Genomic DNA, 24523 nt, shown 5'->3' on the forward strand with positions numbered 1-24523 from the left:
AACAGGCAGTATAAAGAAGGAACGTACATGTATGGTACACCCAACTTCTTGGAGACTGGAGTACACAGCTCCAGCTCTAGCCAGAATCAGCTGGTCACTTGTGACATCTTCCCGGCGGGCGACGCGTCCTACCTAGACTAATAGCAGCAGGCGTAGTCGGGGGTTGGAGAGACTCCAGCAAACCCCCATCAAACTTCCAGCTGACTCAGCCCTGGTGGTTGCCAGATCTAGGACCACTGTTTCCATGCTTCAATTCGTAAATCCAACTGCAAGACTCTGGCCACACCAGGAAAAAATAAAATACATAGTCACTAACCTAAACGTACACTGTATTCTTGTGATTTTCTTATTAAAAATATATATATACATTGCTGGTATCTCTCTCCTCCATCCCCTCTCTCCTCCATCCCCTCCCTCCCCCATCCCCTCTCTCCTCCATCCCCTCTCTCCTCCATCCCCTCACTCCCCCATCCCCTCTCTCTCCCCCATCCCCTCTCTATCACAATCTCCTCCTCCATCCCCTCTCTCTCCCCCATCCGCTCTTCTATCCCCTCTCTCTCCCCATTCCCTCCTTCACCCCCTCTCTCCCCCCCCTCTCTCCCCATCTCCACTCTCTCTACCCCATCTCCTCTCTACACCATCCCCTCTCCCCTCCATCCCCTCCTCCATCCCCTCTCTCTCCCCCATCCCCTCTCCCAGATCCCCTCCATCCCCTCTCTATCCCCATCCCCTCCTCCACCCCCCCTCTCTCCCCATCCCATCCTTCACCCCCTCACTCTCTCCCCATCTCCTCTCTCTCTCCCCACCCCCCCTCTCTCTCTCTTCATCTAAAGAATGACATTATTATTTAATCAGTGGAGGTTGAGTGCTAACCATGCGAATGTGTAACAGCCCTGCTCTAAAGACAGGGCAACCCGTTTTTGATGCTATTAAACTGTATTTTATCAGCGATATGCTACGTATATTCTCTTTCCCTTGTGTAATGGGATTGCACAATCTCTATCCCTCCCATACCCATACACTTCAGATTAACCTCTCGCATGTCAGCAGACTGCTCATCATTCCCAAAGTCTAAGGGTAAAAGGGGACGATAGACAGCACTCTGATAGTGTTAAATTTATGCAATTGCAGGGTGCATGGAACAAAAGGGGACCTTTATTCCCCTGTATAGTACTAACAAATCTACGTAAGTACCAGCACTCACTGTCTAATAGCTAAATGATGAAAACAGTTGTAATGCAGAATAAACATTTAATAATAAAACGAACCAGAAATAAATCAAATATGTTTGCAGAAACCAGTATCACAAATGGGCATGTCACAAAGTGAGGGGTGGGGGGGGGGGGGGTTTGGGGAAAGGAAAAGGGGAAAAAACATGAAACACAAGGAATATACACAAAAAACGGAGAACGGAAAGTATGCTAAGGGGGCGACGTTTCGAGGGACTACCTCTTCATCTGGCCCATTCCCCCTGATCCAAAAGGTCCCAGAGGTACTTCCCTAAGCCTCCCTTCCCCTATAACTGGTCAAATCAGACACCCCTGAAAATAGATTGCAAACATACAGTGTAGGCTAAATATAGCTAAACAGCTAATAGCAGGGCAGCAAGAATCCACTAAAGACAATGCCAGTAGTTCAAGTACCACAAGAAACTGTGGGCAATGGTACAGTAAAGGCTGAACACAGCTTGCAAGAAAGCAGCTTGCAAAGAAGCACCAGGAGTCCACAACAGTCAATGAAAGGTTAATGGGAATAGCAAATGAAGACAGTAATCAAACCCTCTGTGGCTCTGTACTCCACACGAAGACAAGGAGCAGAGCCACAGAGGGTTTGATTACTGTCTTCATTTGCTTAACCTTTCATTGACTGTTGTGGACTCCTGGTGCTTTTTTGCAAGCTGCTTTCTTGCAAGCTGTGTTCAGCCTTTACTGTACCATTGCCAACAGTTTCTTGTGGTACTTGAACTACTGGCATTGTCTTTAGTGGATTCTTGATGCCCTGCTATTAGCTGTTTAGCTGTATTTAGCCTACACTGTATGTTTGCTATCTATTTTCAGGGGTGTCTGATTTGACTAGTTATAGGGAAAGCGAGGCTTAGGGAAGTACCTCTGGGACCTTTTGGACCAGGGGGAATGGGCCAGATAAAGAGGTAGTCCCTCGAAACGTCGCCCCCTAGCATACTTTCCGTTCTCCGTTTTTTGTGTATATTCCTTGTGTTTCATGTTTTTTCCCCTTTTCCTTTCCCCCCCCCCCCCACCACCCCTCACTTTGTGACATGCCCATTTGTGATACTGGTTTCTGCAAACACATTTGATTTATTTCTGGTTCGTTTTATTATTAAATGTTTATTCTGCATTACTACTGTTTTCATCATTTAGCTATTAGACAGTGAGTGCTGGTACTTACGTAGATTTATCATTCCCAAAGTGTTTCCTGAAAAAATCTGGTGAGAACAAACAAAGGAGATTCCGCTAATGAATCCGCGCCTATATTCCGTAAATGTGAGGGCAACATTTATATATATATATTGTGGATATCACTGATTATTCTAAAACATACTACATTACATTCTCCCTTTCCCTTCCCCCCCCCCTTACTCCCTTTTTTGGGGGGGGGGGGCGGATGCTAAATTCTTGTGCTGGTTTTTTTCTTTATTTAACAATCAAAACGGACCAAGGAACAGTCTTTTTACACCGTCGGGGCCAATTTACTCTGGTCACCACTGTCCTGGAACAGAAATACCCATTTCTGCCTTCTCTGTTACCCCCCCCCCCCCACCCCCCTTTCCCTTTGCAGCTCGGCCTGCTAGCTGTATTTGGATGTCAGCTTTCCTTGCAGTTTCACTCCCAGTGCAGATGGAATGGATACATTGTGTTGCCTTTCTCTCTCCAGTCTGCCAGTACTCTGGTTCCCCTGGCAACATCTCCAGTCCTCCAAGTTAATGGACTTTCCCATTCTCCCCTGTCTGTTTTCACAGGTAGTTTAGCCTGACCCCTATCCCTGTGTCACAAGCAGTACACACTTCCTTTACTTCCTGACTTTGGCTGAGTGAGTACCTTCATGTTACACTCCTATGGGAAGGCCATCTCCTTTTACCTGCTCTTAACTACAAACTCACAACTATGTAACATCCACAAGAGCCTGTATTTACTGCTGCTTTCCTAAGGCCTCGCCCAGGGTGAAGGGAAGAGCAGAGCGAGTGAGCTGGCGCTCATGCACAGTGACGTCATGTGCATGTAAGCAGGAGACCAATCTTGTCCTGCTAGAAGAAATTTACAAGCGACGGGGGGGGCGTGTATTGCAATAACATATATATCCAGAGAGTGTGATACTGCTGTTACAGTGTATGCAGTGTGATACTGCTGTTACAGTGTATGCAGTGAGATACTGCTGTTACAGTGTATGCAGTGTGATACTGCTATTACAGTGTATGCAGTGAGATACTGCTATTACAGTGTACTGCTGCGGCAGACTTTATTGTAACAAATCACCGGTTTGTCCCTGGCTTGTTCCTGGAATGCGACGCTGTTCACCCGGAGCTTGCCGCATTCCTTTTGCGTTCCCAGCCACGGGTCTTGCCCGGCTGACGCGCGGTTGATGTGTTAATTGATAATGGTTCAGGATTTAATAGGCTGCAATGCATCGCGTGTCCGCCAGATGGCATAAATTCATGAATTGTAATGCAGTATATATATATATTTATATATATATATATATATATATATATACTGTATAACAACAACCCCTATAACCCCTAACATACAGTACACATACAGTACTGTATATGCACATCAATGATACTATAGGCCGGCAGGGGCGAGATGTGTTTGCAGCAGAGAGAGATCCGCTGCTCTCTCTGCGCAAACATCGGCACATTAAAAATTATTTAAAATACATTTTTATTCATAGTGTAGATGTGCAGGGGGTCTCCGGAGCTGAACCGCATTGGTTTCAGGCCCGGGGACCACCTGCTTCCTGAGATATAGGCCCCTTTATGGGGTGCCGGTATCCCTCTGCATTTAAAGGTCCCGATCACGTGACCGCTGCATGTAAACCAAGCAGAGGGATACCGGCACCCCATAAAGGGGCCTGTATCTCGGGAAGCAGGGGGTCCCCGGACCTAAAACCAAAGCGATTCCGCTCTGGAAACCCTCTGCACATCTACAGTATGAATAAAACACATATATAAATAAACACTCTTTCCTTACCTTTGCGGCTATGTGCTATGGTAACGAAGCAGCATGAATGTATTTTTAATAATATTGTACAGTGAGCAGGGGGTTCCCTGAGCCACAAATCAAAGCTCAAGGGACCCCCTGCTCCTGCACAATATTATTAAAATACAGAAATGCTGCTTCATTATCATAGCTGATAGCCGCTAAGGCAATGAAGGGTTAAGGCAGAATAGCATGTTTATTGGGGACATTTGCCCCCAATAAACATTGCAATAAACAACATACAGTACACCCCCTGTGTACATTGGCGACACACTTTATTCGAGCTCGGCTAGTCCCACGAATTCGGGTATACCCGGGTGTATTGAGGTTTGTGACTGTTTTCTGCCCGAGTGCATTGAGGTATTTTCCAGGCAGGGATTGAAGCATTTTATTCCTGCTGGCTGCAATACTGCACAGTATATATATATATACTGCATTACAATTCATGAATTTATGCCATCTTGTAGACACGCGAAGCATTGCAGCCTATTAAATCCTAATCATTATCATTTAACAGATCAGCCGCCCGTCAGCCAGGCATGAACCCAGGCTGGGAAGGCAAACGCAACGGGGCTTGTCAGAGGTGAGGAGCGGCGCATTCCAGGTATCTGCCAGGTACATACTGGGTATTTGCTCGAATAAAGTGTGTCGGTGCAGTATTTAAAATACATAAACAACAATACAGGCATACCCCGCATTAACGTACGCAATGGGACCGGAGCATGTATGTAAAGCGAAAATGTACATAAAGTGAAGCACTGCCTTTTTCCCACTTATCGATGCATGTACAGTACTGCAATCGCCATATACGTGCATAACTGATGTGTTATTTACATGTGTAACAGGCTCTATAGTCTCCCCGCTTGCGCACAGCTTCGGTACAGGTAGGGAGCCGGTATTGCTGTTCAGGACGTGCTGACAGGCGCATGCGTGAGCTGGCGTTTGCCTATTGAGCGATATGTACTTACTCGCGAGTGTACTTAAAGTGAGTGTCCTTAAACCAGGGTATGCCTGTAAATACATTAAATACATATTTTTAATGTGTCTGTTAAACCTCCCTGCCTTGACTGTTATCTGTGTAAGGCCCCCTCCCCCCTAATGTGTCTGTTAAACTTCCCTGCTGTGACTGTAATCTGTGTAATGCCCCCTCCCCCTAATGTGTCTGTTAAATCTCCCTGGCCTGTGTTTCTGTGAGTGCAGTGTATGTAAATGTGGGGAGGGGGATCCCGATGTGCATATAATGCAGCGCCTCACTGCCAATGGCCCAACCCGTGAGGCCTAACCACCCTCACCCACTACCCACAAGGGAGGCCTACCCACATACCGTTGCCCCCCCTCCAATCCCCCATCCTGCCCATGGCCCCTCCGCTGCTGCAAAACAGACACAAACATTAAAACATCCAAAGTAATGTCCCCTAACCCCTTAATCACCAAAGCGGTTATTAACCGCTACAGTCATTAAGGGGTTAACCCACCCTCACCCACCACTCGGGACGCCTACATACCCTCCCACACTAACCCCCCACCCCGTGTGGCCTAACCAACCTCACCCACTACCCACAAGGGAGGCCTACCCACATACCCCCCCCACCCCCAGTACCCACAATAAAAACAATACAGTGACCCACAATAAACATCATTATATTTATTAAATACATTACCCACCCCCCTGTGCCCCCCCATAAATACAAGATTTATCCTTTTACAAACAGGGTTCATAACGCAGCCCCGCGCGAGTCCCCGGTGGGCTGGCGGGGCACCTGACAGACCTACAGGGTACCAGCAGCCCTTTTCAAACAGGTTCTGGAGGCCTGCTGGTGGATCCCGCCAGCACCATGGCCCCCAGGTGGTCTCCTTGGGTCACCGTGGGCCCCAATTGGGGACCCACGGTAGGCCCACGGATGTCTGGGAGCTCCGGGTCAGACCCACAGGTGTCTGCGGGGCCTCGGGTGGTTCCCACGGGGGTCTGGGGAACTCACGAGTGCTCACTACGGGTCCGCGGTGCCCCCACAGAAGTGGGACCACACATCATCATCCCCGCACCTATGGGTCGGCAGTGCCCCCACAGATGTGAGGCCACCGCTTCATCCCCGCAGACTACGGGTCCACGGTGCCCCCACAGATGTGAGGCCACCGCTTCATCCCCGCATGTGTCACCTGTGGAACCACCAGCCTGATACCCGTGAGATTCTCGAGGAGACCCGCAGGTGGTCTCCAGAGGTCCCACGCAGAACCACGGAACAAACCCTGAATGTAAAAAAAATAAACCTGGCCTATACATTCAATACATACACCCCCCCCCCAACACCTACAGTACAATAATGTGCAAAATAACTATTATCCAGTTATAATAGATTAATTGCCCATTATTAAAAACATTAACTAGCATGTACTTCCAATACATTGCAAGTACATTCAGATATCAATTAACCCCTTAAACACCGTATCAGATAATAACCGCAAAGGTAATTAAGGGGTTAAGCCACACTGGCCCGATACCCACCCTTCACCCATGAATTTGTATAGTGGCTTCATCATGCAACTATATATACAGTATATATATATATATATACACACACACACACACACGCACGCACGCACACACACACACACACACACACACACACACACAGTATATATACACACACATGATGAACAATATACAAATAAATGTAGAAGGGTTATCAAAACCATACTGTACTACAAATAACACTTCTCCATACAGACACACTACATTACAATGAATTTCCTTTAATAATCCTAACTGATCTTACAATCTAAATCATCAAATGCCAATGCAAGCAAAATACAAATACCTCCAAACAAGTAAACTATTTTAACCAATCAAGTAAACAAAAATCAATTAGCAATCATTATTTACATCCCTAAACAATTGACAGTCCATCCCGAACAATGAAACAATTAACTAATTCACGCCTGGGGCAGAACAATTTAGCATGTGAAGAAATATAAGTACCAACCAGAATACAAACTTTAAAACCAAGGCTAACCCTGAACACAAGCACACAATACAATATCAACAATTACATCTATCTAATTTTAAAATACTTTAAACACACAATAAAGCATAGCAGCATAGACAAATTAATTTAAAACACATCAAATCAAGCTTTTAAAACAACATCATTTCTTACCCTGTATGTATATATCTCTCTAGACAGACATACATACATACATACAGTGGCAAGAAATGATATACCACAAAAAAAAATACACATGTTAAAAAAGCTTTTAAAAAAATTAACAAGTTAAATAAAATACATTTCTTTAGTTATCTTACCATTACTTGGCCCCACCAACTCCCGTTGCGCACCTTACTCACGAACCAATCCACCAGGCACAGGAACCCATAAAATAATATTTTTTCACATGCTAAATTGTTCTGCTCCAGGCGTGAATTAGTTAATTGTTTCATTGTTCATTGTTACAAACCCTGTTTGTAAAAGGATAAATCTTGTATTTATGGGGGGCACAGGGGGTGGGTAATGTATTTAATATAATGATGTTTATTGTGGGTCACTGTATTGTTTTTATTGTGGGTACTGGGGATGGGGGGGGGGTATGTGGGTAGGCCTCCCTTGTGGGTAGTGGGTGAGGTTGGTTAGGCCACACGGTGTGGGGGGTTAGTGTGGGAGGGTATGTAGGCGTCCCGAGTGGTGGGTGAGGGTGGGTTAACCCCTTAATGACTGTAGCGGTTAATAACCGCTATGGTGATTAAGGGGTTAGGGGACATTACTTTGGATGTTTTAATTTTTGTTTCTGTTTTGCAGCAGTGGAGGGGCCATGGGCAGGATGGGGGGGTGAAGGGGGGGCAACGGTATGTGGGTAGGCCTCCCTTGTGGGTAGTGGGTGAGGGTGGTTAGGCCTCACGGGGTGGGCCATTGGCAGTGAGGCGCTGCATTATATGCACATTGGGATCCCCCTCCCCACATTTACATACACTGCACTCACAGAAACACAGGCCAGGGAGATTTAACAGACACATTAGGGGGAGGGGGCCTTACACATATTATAATCACGGCAGGGAAGTTTAACAGACACATTAGGGGGAGGGGGCCTTACACAGATTACAGTCAAGGCAGGGAGGTTTAATAGACACATTAAAAATATGTATTTAATGTATTTATTGTTGTTTATGTATATTAAATACACAGGGGGTGTACTGTATGTTGTTTATTGCAATGTTTATTGGGGGCAAATGTCCCCAATAAACATGCTATTCTGCCTAAACCCTTCATTGCCTTAGAGGCTATCAGCTATGGTAATGAAGCAGCATTTCTGTATTTTAATAATATTGTGCAGGAGCAGGGGGTCCCCTGAGCTTTGATTTGTGGAACCCCCTGCTCACTGTACAATATTATTAAAAATACATTCATGCTGCTTCGTTACCATAGCACATACTGTAGCCGCAAAGGTTAGGAATGATTCTTTATTGATGTGTGTGTTTTATTCATACTGTAGATGTGCAGAGGGTCTCCGGAGCGGAACCGCTTTGGTTTTAGGTCCGGGGACCCCCTGCTCCCCGAGATACAGGCCCCTTTATGGGGTGCCGGTATCCCTCTGCTTGGTTTACATGCCGCGGTCACGTGATCGGGACCTTTAAATGCAGAGGGATACCGGCACCTCATAAAGGGGTCTGTATCTCGGGAAGCAGGGGTCCCCGGGCCTGAAACCAATGCGGTTCAGCTCCGGAGACCCCCTGCACATCTACACTATGAATAAAAATGTATTTTAAATGTATTTATTTATATTCATGTATTTATTTATTTAGATTTATTTATTTATTTTTTGGGCGGTTGCTGTGTGTGATTTTTTTTATTGTGGGTAGCGGGGTGGGTGAAGGGGGTATTAGCTGCAACGGTGGTTGTTTAGGGCTTGCGGGGGCGTAGCGGGAGGGGTTAACCCCTTCATGACCATAGCGGTATTAACTGCTACGGTCGTGAAGGGGTTAAGTGCACCTGCAACCCCCCCGCAAGTTCTAAACTCACACCAAGGGCCAAATACCCCCTTCACCCACCCCCGCTACCCACAATAAAGCGGGCATGGTGGGTTAACCCCTTCATTGCCTTAGCGGTTAGCCGCTAAGGTAATGAAGCAGTATTTCTGTATTTTAATAATATTGTGCAGGAGCAGGGGATCCCCTGAGCTTTAATTTGTGTCTCAGGGAACCCCCTGCTCACTGTACAATATTATTAAAAATACATTCATGCTGCTTCGTTACCATAGCACATAGCCGCAAAGGTAAGGAACAAGTGTTTATTTATATATATGTTTTATTCATACTGTAGATGTGCAGAGGGTCTCCGGAGCGGAACCACTTTGGTTTTAGGTCCGGGGACCCCCTGCTTCCCGAGATACATGCCCCTTTATGGGGTGCCGGTATCCCTCTGCTTGGTTTACATGCCGCGGTTATGTGATCGGGACCTTTAAATGCAGAGGGATACTGGCACCCCATAAAGGGGCCTGTATCTCGGGAAGCAGGGGGTCCCCGGGCCTGAAACCAATGCGGTTCAGCTCCGGAGACCCCCTGCACATCTACACTATGAATAAAAATGCCGATGTTTGCGCAGAGAGAGAAGCGGATCTCTCTCTGCTGCAAACACATCTCGCCCCTGCCGGCCTATAGTATCATTGATGTGCATATACAGTACTGTATGTGTACAGTACTGTATGTTAAGTGTTATAGGGGACGGCTTCAAAGACAACAGCTCGCAAACGCCCCCATGAGTTTTTACACGGCATTGCAGTATTGCAGACAGCGGGAATAAAATGCTTAAATCACAGCCGCGAAAATAACGCAATACACTCCGGGCGAAAACGATGCAAAACCGCACATCACCGGGATATTCTGAAATTCGCAGAGCTAGCCGAGTTAGAATAAAGTTGGTCGCCACTGTATGCAGTGTGATACTGCTGTTACAGTGTATGCAGTGCGATACTGCTGTTACGTTATATGCATTGCGATACTGCCTTTACGTTGTATGCAGTGCGATACTGCTGTTACGTTGTATGCAGTGTGATACTGCTGTTACTGTGTATGCAGTGTGATACTACTGTTACAGTGTATGCAGTCCGATGCTGCTGTTACGTTGTATGCAGTGCGATACTGCTGTTACGTTGTATGCAGTGAGATAGTGCTGTTACAGTGTATGGAGTGTGATACTGCTGTTACAGTGTATGCAGTGTGATACTGCTGTTACATTGTGTATGCAGTGCGTTACTGCTGTTACTGTGTATGCAGTGCAATACTGCTGTTACATTGTGTATGCAGTGCGTTACTGCTGTTACTGTGTATGCAGTGCAATACTGCTGTTACATTGTGTATGCAGTGCGTTACTGCTGTTACTGTGTATGCAGTGTGATACTGCTGTTGCAGTGTATGCATTGCGATATTGCTGTTACAGTGTATGCATTGTGATACTGCTGTTACATTGTGTATGCAGTGTGATACTGCAGTATCGCACTGCATACACAATGTAACAGCAGTATCGCACTGCATACACTGCAACAGCAGTATCACACTGCATACACTGTAACAGCAGTATCACACTGCATACACAATGTATCAGCAGTATGCAGTGTGATACTGCTGTTACAGTGTATGCAGTGTGATACTGCTGTTACAGTGTATGCAGTGTGATACTGCGGTTAAAGTGTATGCAGTGTGATACTGCTGTTACAGTGTATGCAGTGTGATACAGCTGTTACATTGTGTATGCAGTGCGTTACTGCTGTTACAGTGCGTTACTGCTGTTGCAGTGTATGCAGTGCGATACTGCTGTTACAGTGTATGCAGTGTGATACTGCTGATACATTGTGTATGCAGTGTGATACTGCTGTTACAGTGTATGCAGTGCGATACTGCTGATACATTGTGTATGCAGTGTGATACTGCTGTTACAGTGTATGCAGTGCGATACTGCTGTTACATTGTGTATGCAGTGTGATACTGCTGTTACATTGTGTATGCAGTGCGATACTGCTGTTACATTGTGTATGCAGTGCGTTACTGCTGATACATTGTATATGCAGTGTGATACTGCTGTTACAGTGTATTCAGTGCGTTACTTCTGATACATTGTGTATGCAGTGCGATACTGTTGATACATTGTGTATGCAGTGTGATACTGCTGCTACAGTGTATGTAGTGCGTTACTGCTGATACATTGTGTATGCAGTGCGATACTGATGATACATTGTGTATGCAGTGTGATACTGCTGTTACAGTGTATGCAGTGCGTTACTGCTGATACATTGTGTATGCAGTGTGATACTGCTGTTACAGTGTATGCAGTGTGATACTGCTGTTACATTGTGTATGCAGTGTGATACTGCTGTTACAGTGTATGCAGTGTGATACTGCGGTTAAAGTGTATGCAGTGTGATACTGCTGTTACAGTGTATGCAGTGTGATACAGCTGTTACATTGTGTATGCAGTGCGTTACTGCTGTTACAGTGCGTTACTGCTGTTGCAGTGTATGCAGTGCGATACTGCTGTTACAGTGTATGCAGTGTGATACTGCTGATACATTGTGTATGCAGTGTGATACTGCTGTTACAGTGTATGCAGTGCGATACTGCTGATACATTGTGTATGCAGTGTGATACTGCTGTTACAGTGTATGCAGTGCGATACTGCTGTTACATTGTGTATGCAGTGTGATACTGCTGTTACATTGTGTATGCAGTGCGATACTGCTGTTACATTGTGTATGCAGTGCGTTACTGCTGATACATTGTATATGCAGTGTGATACTGCTGTTACAGTGTATTCAGTGCGTTACTGCTGATACATTGTGTATGCAGTGCGATACTGTTGATACATTGTGTATGCAGTGTGATACTGCTGCTACAGTGTATGTAGTGCGTTACTGCTGATACATTGTGTATGCAGTGCGATACTGATGATACATTGTGTATGCAGTGTGATACTGCTGTTACAGTGTATGCAGTGCGTTACTGCTGATACATTGTGTATGCAGTGTGATACTGCTGTTACAGTGTATGCAGTGTGATACTGCTGTTACATTGTGTATGCAGTGTGATACTGCTGATACATTGTGTATGCAGTGTGATACTGCTGTTACATTGTGTATGCAGTGCGGTACTGCTGTTACAGTGTATGCAGTGTGTTACTGCTGTTACAGTGTATGCAGTGCGATACTGCTGTTACATTGTGTATGCAGTGCGATACTGCTGTTACATTGTGTATGCAGTGCGTTACTGCTGTTACATTGTGTATGCAGTGTGATACTGCTGATACATTGTGTATGCAGTGTGATACTGCTGTTACAGTGTATGCAGTGCGATACTGCTGATACATTGTGTATGCAGTGTGATACTGCTGTTACAGTGTATGCAGTGCGATACTGCTGATACATTGTGTATTCAGTGTGATACTGCTGTTACAGTGTATGCAGTGCGATACTGCTGTTACATTGTGTATGCAGTGTGATACTGCTGTTACATTGTGTATGCAGTGCGATACAGCTGTTACATTGTGTATGCAGTGCGTTACTGCTGTTACAGTGCGTTACTGCTGTTGCAGTGTATGCAGTGTGTTACTGCTGTTACAGTGTATGCAGTGCGATACAGCTGTTACATTGTGTATGCAGTGTGTTACTGCTGTTACAGTGCGTTACTGCTGTTGCAGTGTATGCAGTGTGTTACTGCTGTTACAGTGTATGCAGTGTGTTACTGCTGTTACAGTGTATGCAGTGCGATACTGCTGTTACATTGTGTATGCAGTGCGATACTGCTGTTACATTGTGTATGCAGTGCGTTACTGCTGTTACAGTGCGTTACTGCTGTTACATTGTGTATGCAGTGCGATACAGCTGTTACATTGTGTATGCAGTGCGTTACTGCTGTTACAGTGCGTTACTGCTGTTGCAGTGTATGCAGTGTGTTACTGCTGTTACAGTGTATGCAGTGTGTTACTGCTGTTACAGTGTATGCAGTGCGATACTGCTGTTACATTGTGTATGCAGTGCGATACTGCTGTTACAGTGTATGCAGTGCGGTACTGCTGTTACATTGTGTATGCAGTGCGATACTGCTGTTACATTGTGTATGCAGTGCGATACTGCTGTTACATTGTGTATGCAGTGTGATACTGCTGTTACATTGTGTATGCAGTGCGATACTGCTGTTACATTGTGTATGCAGTGCGATACTGCTGTTACATTGTGTATGCAGTGCGATACTGCTGTTACATTGTGTATGCAGTGCGATACTGCTGTTACCATACAGTAGCGGTGCGCAAACTTGGGGGCGCGGGCGCTTGCAGAGGCCGAGACATTAAAATTAAATGCCGGGGGATCGCGTGAGGCCTCTGCAACAAACGTACCGGGTTCAGACACGTTGGTGTGACGCATCGCTATGGCAACGCGGTGTCAAATGACGCCGCGGTGTCATGCAGAGTGATGTCACACTGCCGTGTCCATGGTAGCGGGGTGATTTGTCGCTGCTGAGCGAGGTGATTGGGGCGCGAAAGCGAGGGGGAGCAGGCAGGGGGGCGCAGCTCCAAAAGTTTGCGCTCCCCTGCCATACAGTACGTGTCTCAGCTATTGAGTCTGCTACTACCAGTGGCTGTGACACCCTCTTTGTTATATTATAAGTAGAGACTGGTGGTGTTCTATCATCTCCCTATCTGGGGCTTGCATCTATCCAATATATTAATGCTTAAGCATCCACTGCCCACAGCTATCTATCTATCTATCTATCTATCTATCTATCTATCTATCTATCTATCTATCTATCTATCTATCTATCTATCTATCTATCTATCCATCCATTCATCTATATATATACTCAGAACTAATTAGCACTGCTTTGTGGTATTGCCTATTACTTATTAAGGTTTATTATTTAACTCTCAAGCTTCGAGTTATAATTCTTCTCCAATTACTCACTTCCTATACCTGACTGTTTATTAATTGTTGTATTACCCGTTCACCTTACCCATATTTATTAATTACTGTTCAGATTTGTATGCTGTGATATATATTTTAATTTTAATTAGTAAATGTATTGTTTTAACTTGGGATGTGCAACAAGTGAATTCCTTGTCACACCTCCAACTTCCCCACTCCCCTCCAATCCACATTTCTTCATCTCTCCTCCACTCCACCTACAGTATGCCTGTGCCCATACACTGCACCATTATTTATACACCTCTTTCCCAACAACTTCTTTACCCCTCAATAAAAAGCACCCACACAAATCTTCTATTCACAACCTCTATCTACTCCTCGCTGCTGGGGATATTTCTCCTAATCCTGGACCCAGCCATATACACACCTGCTCTCCCCCACGCCTCCCTGCCATCTCCTCCCATGCAAATGGTGTTAACCTTCTCATTTAATCCTGACCAACCTTAAAACTTGCACCGCAAATCAAGCATCCCAACAGCCTGCACTCATGGCTATTGTCCCACACCCACAGTCACAGTCACTCCTACCACCCACTGTGGCCAAGCACTGCCATCTACTGCCCTTATTCCGTCACCCGTTGTCACCATAAGTTCCCCATCATACCTCTTAGATTGTAAGCTCTTCGGGCAGGGATTTCCTTTCCTATTGTCTGATTTTGCTGTGCCCATTGTATTATAAATTCCCTGTATACTGTATTCTTTGTGAAGCTCTGAGTACACTTTTGGCGCTATATAAAGAAACACATACAATACAATACCTCATATGCCTTTCATTTTCTCCTGTCGTATTTAACATAGTAACCACTTGAGACATCATGAAGTATTCAACGAAGCAATCAAGTTACTAGCAATCATTACTATGCGGCTCATGCTGCATTAAGAAATGTTACAATGCATTGTACACCACATGTTATATTTTTAAGTGACATCGTTCATACAGCATAGCATTGCCAGGTGATTATAAATATATTTATTTGGGGGGTGGGGGGGAATGGGGATAATAGGGCAGTCCACGTTTGTTTTACAGAGTTGATATAATTGCAACTAGATGTGCAATTGAGTTATTTGATGTGCATATGTTAGTTATTATAAGGACATTGTGAATATGTAATTATTATTCATAGATCATGTTAGGACACGTGGCAGCTTCCTCCTGCTGCTGGTTAGACGTGTCTATAAGACTTGGCAGACCGACCACCTGGGAGCTTGAAATCACCTCCATCATCCGGCGTTCGTGTGGCTCTAGAGTGGGTTCTTGCGTGGACCTCTCCTGTCCTTGAGCCTTCGCACGGTCGGGCAGCTTTTCTTTCATATCTCCTCTCGCTGTCTGCCCGTCTCTGCTTCAGCTCTGCTTCAGCATACCTGTTATCCTCGCATCACGGCCCAGGGCATTAATTGCCTCCAGGATATGCCTCATTTCTTTTTTCATTCTAGAGGTAGCACCATCACCCATATAGCTTAGCACAGTTGTCCACAATGCCGTTTCTGAGACTATCCATCTCTGCTGTGACCCTCTGCATCCTTATCCTTCCTGGGTGCTCACAGGGACCGCTAGGTACTGCCTGTGACATCTTGCCTATTTAACATAGGTACAATATGTGCTCGGACTACTGGATGTTTGGAACGTGTCCATACTTCATTTTCACAGCTCGATTGTGACGTCACACACATACGCGTTAAAGAAAGCTAACGCATGTGTGCTGGGTTGTATAAGATGTTAACGTGCATGTGTGGGCTGCTTCGGTAACGGGCATGAGCGATATATTTGGTAATTGCGCATGTGTAGAACTGTGGTTTAACGCATATGTGCGTTAGTAGGTGTTAACGCTTAATATGTTGAATGCACATTTGCGCAAAAGCCTCTTAAAGAAGCAGACCAAGCTGCCGTTTCTTTTTTTACTTTGATTTCTTTCCCTTACATTTGTGCATCAATACAATCCACACAATGATAAGTATATAGCTTAGTTGCCGATCGATCCGTTCTCCTGTGATCGATCGATGAAGATTCGGCTCAGAGGTTCACTAACTCCCTGTCAGTGCAGCAGACGAGGACCAAAGATGCAAAGTTCTGTGGGGAAGTTCATGTGACCAGGCAGGAACTAGATACAATTGGTGCACTGCTAGAGAGAGGGCAGGGCTCAAAAAGGGGTGTACCAGAGCCTGTTTCAGAAGTGGAAGGGTATGTATCTTTGTAACTGGTTGCTATAGAAAACAAAAAAAATGCTTGTTACAGTACAATACTGTACATTAAAAATATTATTCTGAGTGGTTTTAGAAGAAAAAATGCTACAAATATTTTCTCATAGTACAGAACTGATTTATTTAAAAACCCACATGTAGGATATTGCTTGGTCTGCAGCTTTAACAACTGCCGATGCTAATGAGATAATTAACGAGTGTTGTTTTTGCATAAAATTAGCTTGACTGTATGGTCCCATGTATATCAATAGATTCTCTGCATACTATATTATAATTTAAAATAGTTATAGGATGTGTTGAAATTCACATGCTCACAGTTTTTTTATATTTTTAGATATTTATACAAGTGTCAGCATATTTGTTTATGAAGAAAAAAATGTGAACTAGCGCTAAAGTGTAATACACAGTGTGATATTAAAAAACTTATAATAAAGGATGGCTGCCCGGTGATACTGCCAGTACTAACAGAATAAACCAAAATAAAGAAAAACCTGGCGCCAAATAGTCAGTGGAATGTCCTGTACTCCTCAAGGGATCCGCACACTTGCTCGACAGACCATGCAAAGAAAAGAACACAAATAAACAAAAATCATAGCGCAACACTGTAGGGTAAGCAGTACTGCACTAATACACACAAACAGTTAAGAATCCTAGCGACTATTAAAATAATTATTTATTAAAAAGAACTATGCCAAGACCGACAATGGCAAATACAAGGAACCGCAGGTCATCCGGAGCACAAAAATTGGAGCCCTACTTACATACAGCAAGGTTTAAACTCGCATGGTAGGAACAAGTCCTAGGTAGAGATGATCTCCCTGGCGGGTGATGCCTCTGCTCCACTGCGGCTCAGACACCAGTCAGTCCTTACGATGGTAACCGGAACAGCTCCGGCCGTGGGGGCTGGTGTGCGGGGTCCACAGCTCTGCACCGCGTGTAGACACACGCCTCACTTCCTCCTACGGAGCAACAGGAAGTCTCTGCGCGCCCGCGCGCGATAGTGCCCGTTGCCTTAAAGGAACAGCTGGCAGGCTGAAGGGAAAGTTGGGCTCCAAGGCCAAATGTCCTTAAACGTCCAAAGTCAGTCAAATAGTGGCTGTGCCACTAGCCCTACGCGTTTCGTAGATGTCACTCTACTTCCTCAGGGGCCCCCAGCAATCCCTGCTTTACTGCTCGCCCGGGCGAGCAGTAAAGCAGGGATTGCTGGGGGCCCCTGAGGAAGTAGAGTGACATCTACGAAACGCGTAGGGCTAGTGGCACAGCCACTATTTGACTGACTTTGGACGTTTAAGGACATTTGGCCTTGGAGCCCAACTTTCCCTTCAGCCTGCCAGCTGTTCCTTTAAGGCAACGGGCACTATCGCGCGCGGGCGCGCAGAGACTTCCTGTTGCTCCGTAGGAGGAAGTGAGGCGTGTGTCTACACGCGGTGCAGAGCTGTGGACCCCGCACACCAGCCCCCACGGCCGGAGCTGTTCCGGTTACCATCGTAAGGACTGACTGGTGTCTGAGCCGCAGTGGAGCAGAGGCATCACCCGCCAGGGAGATCATCTCTACCTAGGACTTGTTCCTACCATGCGAGTTTAAACCTTGCTGTATGTAAGTAGGGCTCCAATTTTTGTGCTCCGGATGACCTGCGGTTCCTTGTATTTGCCATTGTCGGTCTTGGCATAGTTCTTTTTAATAAATAATTATTTTAATAGTCGCTAGGATTCTTAACTGTTTGTGTGTATTAGTGCAGTACTGCTTACCCTACAGTGTTGCGCTATGATTTTTGTTTGTTTGTGTTCTTTTCTTTGCATGGTCTGTCGAGCAAGTGTGCGGATCCCTTGAGGAGTACAGGACATTCCACTGACTATTTGGCGCCAGCATATTTGTTTATGCTTTTTATTTATTGATTAGTATCAAATTATTATATTTTTTTATTTATATGTACATTTCTAAGTTTGATACCAGCATTACTTGTTTTTGTATGTACAATATTGTCTCTCTTTGTATTTCGTTGTTTAGTATGGTTGAGGAGGCATATGGTTAATTGTTAGAGCTAAATTAAGCTGATTGAAGGAACCCAAGATACAAACCCCTGAGGAAACAGGATCTACCTGTGAAATACGTAGGGTGACGGAGGAACTGAGGTAGAGCCAGGCACGACAAGCAGGAAGTGACATCACACACGGACAGTCCTGCTGGCAGCATAGACGTGAGACTGGAGACTTCGCTCTGCGTCTGTTGGCTGCCCGGTCCTTTCTTTGCTGCACTTTTTCAATGCTTTTAACTTTTGTAACATAGTGAGTCGAACTGAGCTACCGTATCTTTATACATTATATTCATTATATAGTGCTCTATATGTGCTCTTCATTTTTTTGTCTTGTATGAGAATCCCTGATTGATGAGACAATTCCCCAATGTGGATCTGAAACCAGGATTATTATTATTATTATTATCTTAGTGCATTTATCCTAGGCACTCAATGTGTGTGTATTTCCAGTCAATTTTCACATTGAATCAAATAATGTTGGTAAATATGGTACACGATGTTACACTCTGTGCTTTTTTCTCTTTTCTCTGTCCCTATTTTTTGAGGTAGCACTGTTTTTCTGCTTTCTTCTTTTGTATTTAGACTGTGGAACGGTCCTTTTCCAGCAACACCAATCGACACTATAGGGTAAGCTTTAGGGTCATATACCGGTAGTACTAATGTTTACATTTTTTTTTACTTTCTTGCACTTGGGTCATTTTTACAGCGCTTCCATTTCTTATATTTTGTATACATTTACCCAAATTGCCCCAGTATTTACGTCAGTAGCTTGTATTAAAGTAGAATTTTATATTTATTTATTTATAAATTGTTTTACCTGGAAGTAATACATTGAGAGTTACCTCTCGTTCCCAAGTATATCCTGGGCATAGAGTTAAGATGAAAAATAATACATGGTTACAAATAGTTACATAAGTGTACAGGGTATACATTATATGCAAGACATTGCATGCACAGTTAGAGATAATATATATTAAAGGCGTATGTAACAGTTACAGACCAGATTAAAATGTGAGACTTAGATTTGAAATAACTTAGACTGGTGGTGGCAGTGAGAGTCTCCGGTAGGTTGTTCCAGTTTTGGGGTGCACGGTAAGGGAAGGAGGAGCGGACGGATACTTTGTTGAGCCTTGGGACCATGAACAGTCTTGTGGAGTCAGATCTCAGATAATTGCTGCATGTGGTAGGGGTGAGGAGCTTGTTCAGATAGACGGGTAGCTTCCCCAGAAAGTTTTTGAAGGCAAGACAGGAAAGATGAACTTTGCGCCTACACTCAAGTGATGACTAATCTAGTTTTTTGAGCATATTGTTCCTAACATACTGTATAGGACAACTCCTCCCCATCTCCTCATTCATACTTTACCTTTTCGAAATAGAGAGCAAGTGTAGGTAGAAAACGGAGCACAACCACAAGTGGAAAATACAATCAACGAGAGTACCACCATAAATATGGTATCTTTATTGCTGACCCATGGACAAGGTAAAAAACACACCACCTACGCGTTTCACGCTTACAAGCGCTTTATCAAGGTGTAAGCAGAGAATAACATGGTATACACTGTAGCTATGTCCCAGTCCTGATTCTCATTGTACAATGACCCTTTATAGCCACAATATCTAAATCATCGCTGGTCATTATTGCAATTAGTTCTGATATTTTTCACCAAACTGTACTGATTTGCACTCATATCCTGAAGACTTTTGCTACGCTTTCTCCTATCCCTCCTGTTCTTCCCATACATCTCCTTCTGCCTGTTAGGGATCTTATTTCTATTTAAGATGCATTACTTTCCCCTGGATATGGGTGATGCATCTTGCTGAGAATCACAAGATGACGCAAATGGCGTTAAAAACCTGGAGCGAAGACCTTAATACATTGATGCAAGACGACGCAAGATGAAAACAAAGCAATGTTGCGCCAAATTTGCTATGATAAATCACCCCCTAGTATCCTGGATCCCCTCCAAGGATGCATGCCATTTCTCTTACATAGGCCCATATCCATCCTAGGAGAACAGCTCCAGTACTGTATATCCAATAAATCCAAATCCCACCTCTTCATACCACTAACTCAAACATGTAATAAAGTCTCTGGTGCAAAGAAACCTGCCCTCCCCATCAAAATCCACTGGTAATACCACTCAAAAGGCCACTGAGGTTGTTACCTTCCCAAAAACTGTCCAATAACTCCCTAAATTCCTCCTGCACTACTCTAACTTGACCCATAGCCAGGTCATTTATCCCTATGGGGACTATGACCTCTACTTGTTCCTCCTGTCTTGCTGCCTTGACAGTTCCTTAAATGCACCCCCTACCACTCTGAGCTGTCCGGGTTCCTTACCTTCCTCTTTCTCTCACTATTTGATCCCCAAATCGACATCACTTACAATGGAATTCCCCAAGTGGAGCGCCTTCCTTTTCTGGGACACAATTTTCCTGATTGTGGCTTCCTTTAACTACCAGAAACCCCCACCCGCTCTTCCACTGCAGTAGGTACTTCCATGGGGCAGTTATGCCCTGCTAGAGCAGCATAGTAGTTGTGCAGTGGTACAGATTGTGGATGTGTCTGTGATCTACAACCCTCACCCTGCCAATAACCACAGTAGTCCAGACCGCCCTGGTCCTGCATAGCCTCTGAGACAGCGGTTGACTTCAATGGGAGTTTCTGGGTTATAGTGCCCTGATCAGCACTACAGGATATCAGTTTAATGAATAAACCCCTCTGTCTTGCCAGTAAAAGCCCAAATGTACCTACCGGAGGGAGGCAAGATTTCAGGCTGTGACTTTCCAAATTATACGCCAGCTCGCAACTTGATGAATAGCCTGTAAATATGTAGTTGTGCAAGTGTCTCATTTGCATACAAAATTGCACCAAATTGCACAGCTGGAACCAAATTGCATCAAGAAATGCTCAGGTCGCATGTGATAACTTCTTAATGAGTACGGCAAGCTCTACCTCCATGCAAAACTAGCCATTTTCTAAATGCCTTTATAGCAGTTTAATAAATGGGCTCCTTATTGAATATCTTATAAGTTGTACAGTAAGATAGAAAAGGGAGTAGGCTCCATAATGGGTGCTCTAATGCCTGACGAAATGGCTGTGGAACATAAATGCTGTATATATGTACATATATAGACCCCTAAGCCGGGGTAATAGAACAGTGGAAAACGCCATTGATACTCCCAGAAATAGCGGTGCGTCTCCTTGCCTATTAAATATGTGGTGTGCAACCAAACAGTCAAATCAATGAATAGCACATGGGGCTCTACAATCCAGGAAACAAATAGCCGCTGACCTTTAAACCACAGGTCCATGGTGATCCCCCTCGGGGTGGGTCTCGATAAAGCAACCTAGAGGCGAGAAACGCGTCAGAGGATTCACTTGTGTTAGGATCATTCACCGACACATGCCTCCAGCCCATCTCCAAGCTGTGCGCGTCCCGTTCTTCTCTTCTTCCTAAGTTGTACAGTAGCAAGACGTACTGTACTGTCCTCCCATCACGGAGGAACAAGTACAACGCTGTGGCGCCCGGGACAGTGTCTGCCGCGATGGGACTGCGGAGGTCCATGCTTCTGAATGAAACCCCCCCCACCGCGTTAATCCTTTGGTGACTTGACAACGCGGTCATGTGACCGCGTGTGGCAGCAGCACCGAAGACAGTAAGTCTTGCTACATCTGTATATCAGGTAGAAGGAAAGCAAGTAGCAGAGGACCAAACAGAAGAGAAATTAGCCTGGCCAGTAAGGCAGATTTGTAGGAATAGTAAGACTGAAGACAGAAGAAGAGGATCATGTATATGGAGATAATAGTATAAAACAACTTACCTTATTTATTTCGATTTTGGGGGCAAAACTGTACATTAAACTGCAATAGTGCCGATCAAGGTTGTGTGGGACGGCAATTCCCGTTGAGGTCGATGTGAGTTTCCATGGAATATTGCCCCTAAAGGCACTATTACAGTTTAGTGAACTGTAGTGAACAATCCTTTGAGGCATGAATATTTCAATGCCTCCGCCATGGAGTCCTGCTACCTACATATGAATGGGAGTAAATGTGTGCTAACGCTTAGCATGTTTTTGTGGCTCTGGGCTGTGATGAGCACAATGGAGAAGCTCTTTCTTGAACTTGAGATTCATTTAATATATTGTGCAGAGTATGCAGGGTCATGTGCTGGGTACATTGATTTCCTTTTATTGTCCTGTGCCAATATTAACCAATGGCTTCCCCAAGCAAAATGACAACATTCAGTCAAACTGGATATGTTTGCAGTCCTCTAGTGTCGTGTCAATATATAGCACAAATCCATACAATATTTCCAGGCACAGATTTCAGGATCTGCTTCTTCAAATATCCAAATATCAAAACCAGCTTCTTATTGGGCGTATTAACTGATCACTGCTGCTTAATAGAGTGAATACCTGCTAATTAGTGGTACACCTCAATTTGGCTACTGTGTGTTGCACATTGTTAAAAAAAAAAAAAAAAACACCTGCAGTAATATCGTCACCTTGATGCTGAATGGTCCATTTGTGGTCCTTAATTGTCTACCTCCTTTCTTATGACGCTGATCGACTGCCTTAAAATGATTCCTCCATCAGTATTTTTCCATTTTAAAAATAAATCCCCTGTGTTTACCCTGTACTATCACACAGTAGCATTTGCCAGTGAGTCAGATAACCTGTTGTTCCAGCCAAAGTGTGACCCAATAGCTGGAAGGGCTGCCGTCACAGTTGCGAAAAGTCGAATTGTGTAATAATGTACAGTATATAGGTATAAAAGTTCCCAGGGGCATGTTGATATGGATGAGCTGACTGTGAGAATTGCTCGAGATGAAGACATTATTGGGATCCCTTCTGGCTGTAGTGATGTATGCAGAGCTCGGTAAGATGTAAATCAATCATTGATATTTAATATTTTCTTCTAATATACAAATATCTGAATAACAATCCTATTCACACTAATTATCGAAAATAACATGAAACAAATGGAAGTTCCAAATAACCGCATACTTAATTCACCCTTATAGTGCATTTAGTGAATTCAAGTCTCTTCTGCATTAGGTGAGCTTGCACTGCACTTACACGACCTCTTCTGTATAATGTGAGAACATTGTGTCCTTTTATTTTAAGTAAGGTTATCCGATCTCCTGTGTTGTTGTGGTTATATAGTGTCTCTCGTCTTTTATATGAATGTTAACTACAGTTTGTGTTCTTTGTGAGGTTACCCAATGATGTGATCTGAAAGTCTTACGGTACATCTAATATGCTGTGATATGGCTCTCCTATGTGGAGTTAATCCTACAGTTGGACTTATCTGCTCTATGTAGATTAATCATGTACTGTAGTTTCCCTCTTCTGTATTGTGTAAGGAAACCCTTCAACGTGGCTTTGGTGCTTCATGTGACAATATCCTCCAGTTAACCTCAAATCAAAGCTGAAGAGTGTGGATATTTTACGGTGTGCACTTGCTTTTTTATGTGAGATAATCCTACGTCCTGTGGTCTCTCTCCTTATACTTATTTATTTTATTTATAAAATGTGTTACCAGAAAGTAATACAGTGAGAGTTACGGTACCTTTCGTTTTCAAGTATGGCCTGTGACCAGAGTTATGACAATACATGGTTACATTAAATGAACAGGTGTTATACATTCAATTTACAGACATTTCATGGACAGTTAGAGATAATATATGATTTTGGGAATTGTAACAGAGCAGCTCTAACATCAGCGAATGGCAGCAAACGGCTGACAGCCTTTGGCTGCCCTTCGGCTGGCTGCCTTTGGGGAGACTCGTGGGGTCTCAGATCTTCCACGCTGGCTTAGTGGACAGGCACAGTGAAGAGGAGGCATGGTGGGGAGACTCTTTGGGAAGACTTGTGTGATCCAAATTGATGAGAGGCCTCTGAAAACATATCTGCAGATTAGCAGAAAATAATAAGCAACATCATCCAGAAAGACGGTTTTTACTTTTTATGTCTTTGTACATACAGTATAAACCAATCACTTACTGTCAGGATTCCAGGTACAGTAGTGTGAAGAAAAATCAAAGCTGCGCACAGCCCCACTGAATAATAGGGGCAAAAGGTCCCGTTAAAAAAAAAAATATTATTATAT

The 24523-nt window shown here is 44.3% G+C and overlaps 1 protein-coding gene across 1 annotated transcript in view; it reads left to right on the top strand.

Annotated features, from left to right (window-relative positions):
* The first annotated feature begins 23044 nt into the window (after positions 1-23044).
* LOC142475740 (ly6/PLAUR domain-containing protein 2-like) overlaps positions 23045-24523 on the top strand; it is a 31579-nt gene continuing 30100 nt past the window's right edge. Inside the window, exon 1 of the mRNA XM_075581483.1 lies at positions 23045-23290. Coding sequence (XP_075437598.1) covers positions 23239-23290 — 52 coding nt within the window. The 5' untranslated portion in view covers positions 23045-23238. The remainder of the gene's footprint in view (positions 23291-24523) is intronic.

Source organism: Ascaphus truei, chromosome 2, assembly GCF_040206685.1.
Source record: "Ascaphus truei isolate aAscTru1 chromosome 2, aAscTru1.hap1, whole genome shotgun sequence".
NCBI lineage: Eukaryota > Metazoa > Chordata > Amphibia > Anura > Ascaphidae > Ascaphus > Ascaphus truei.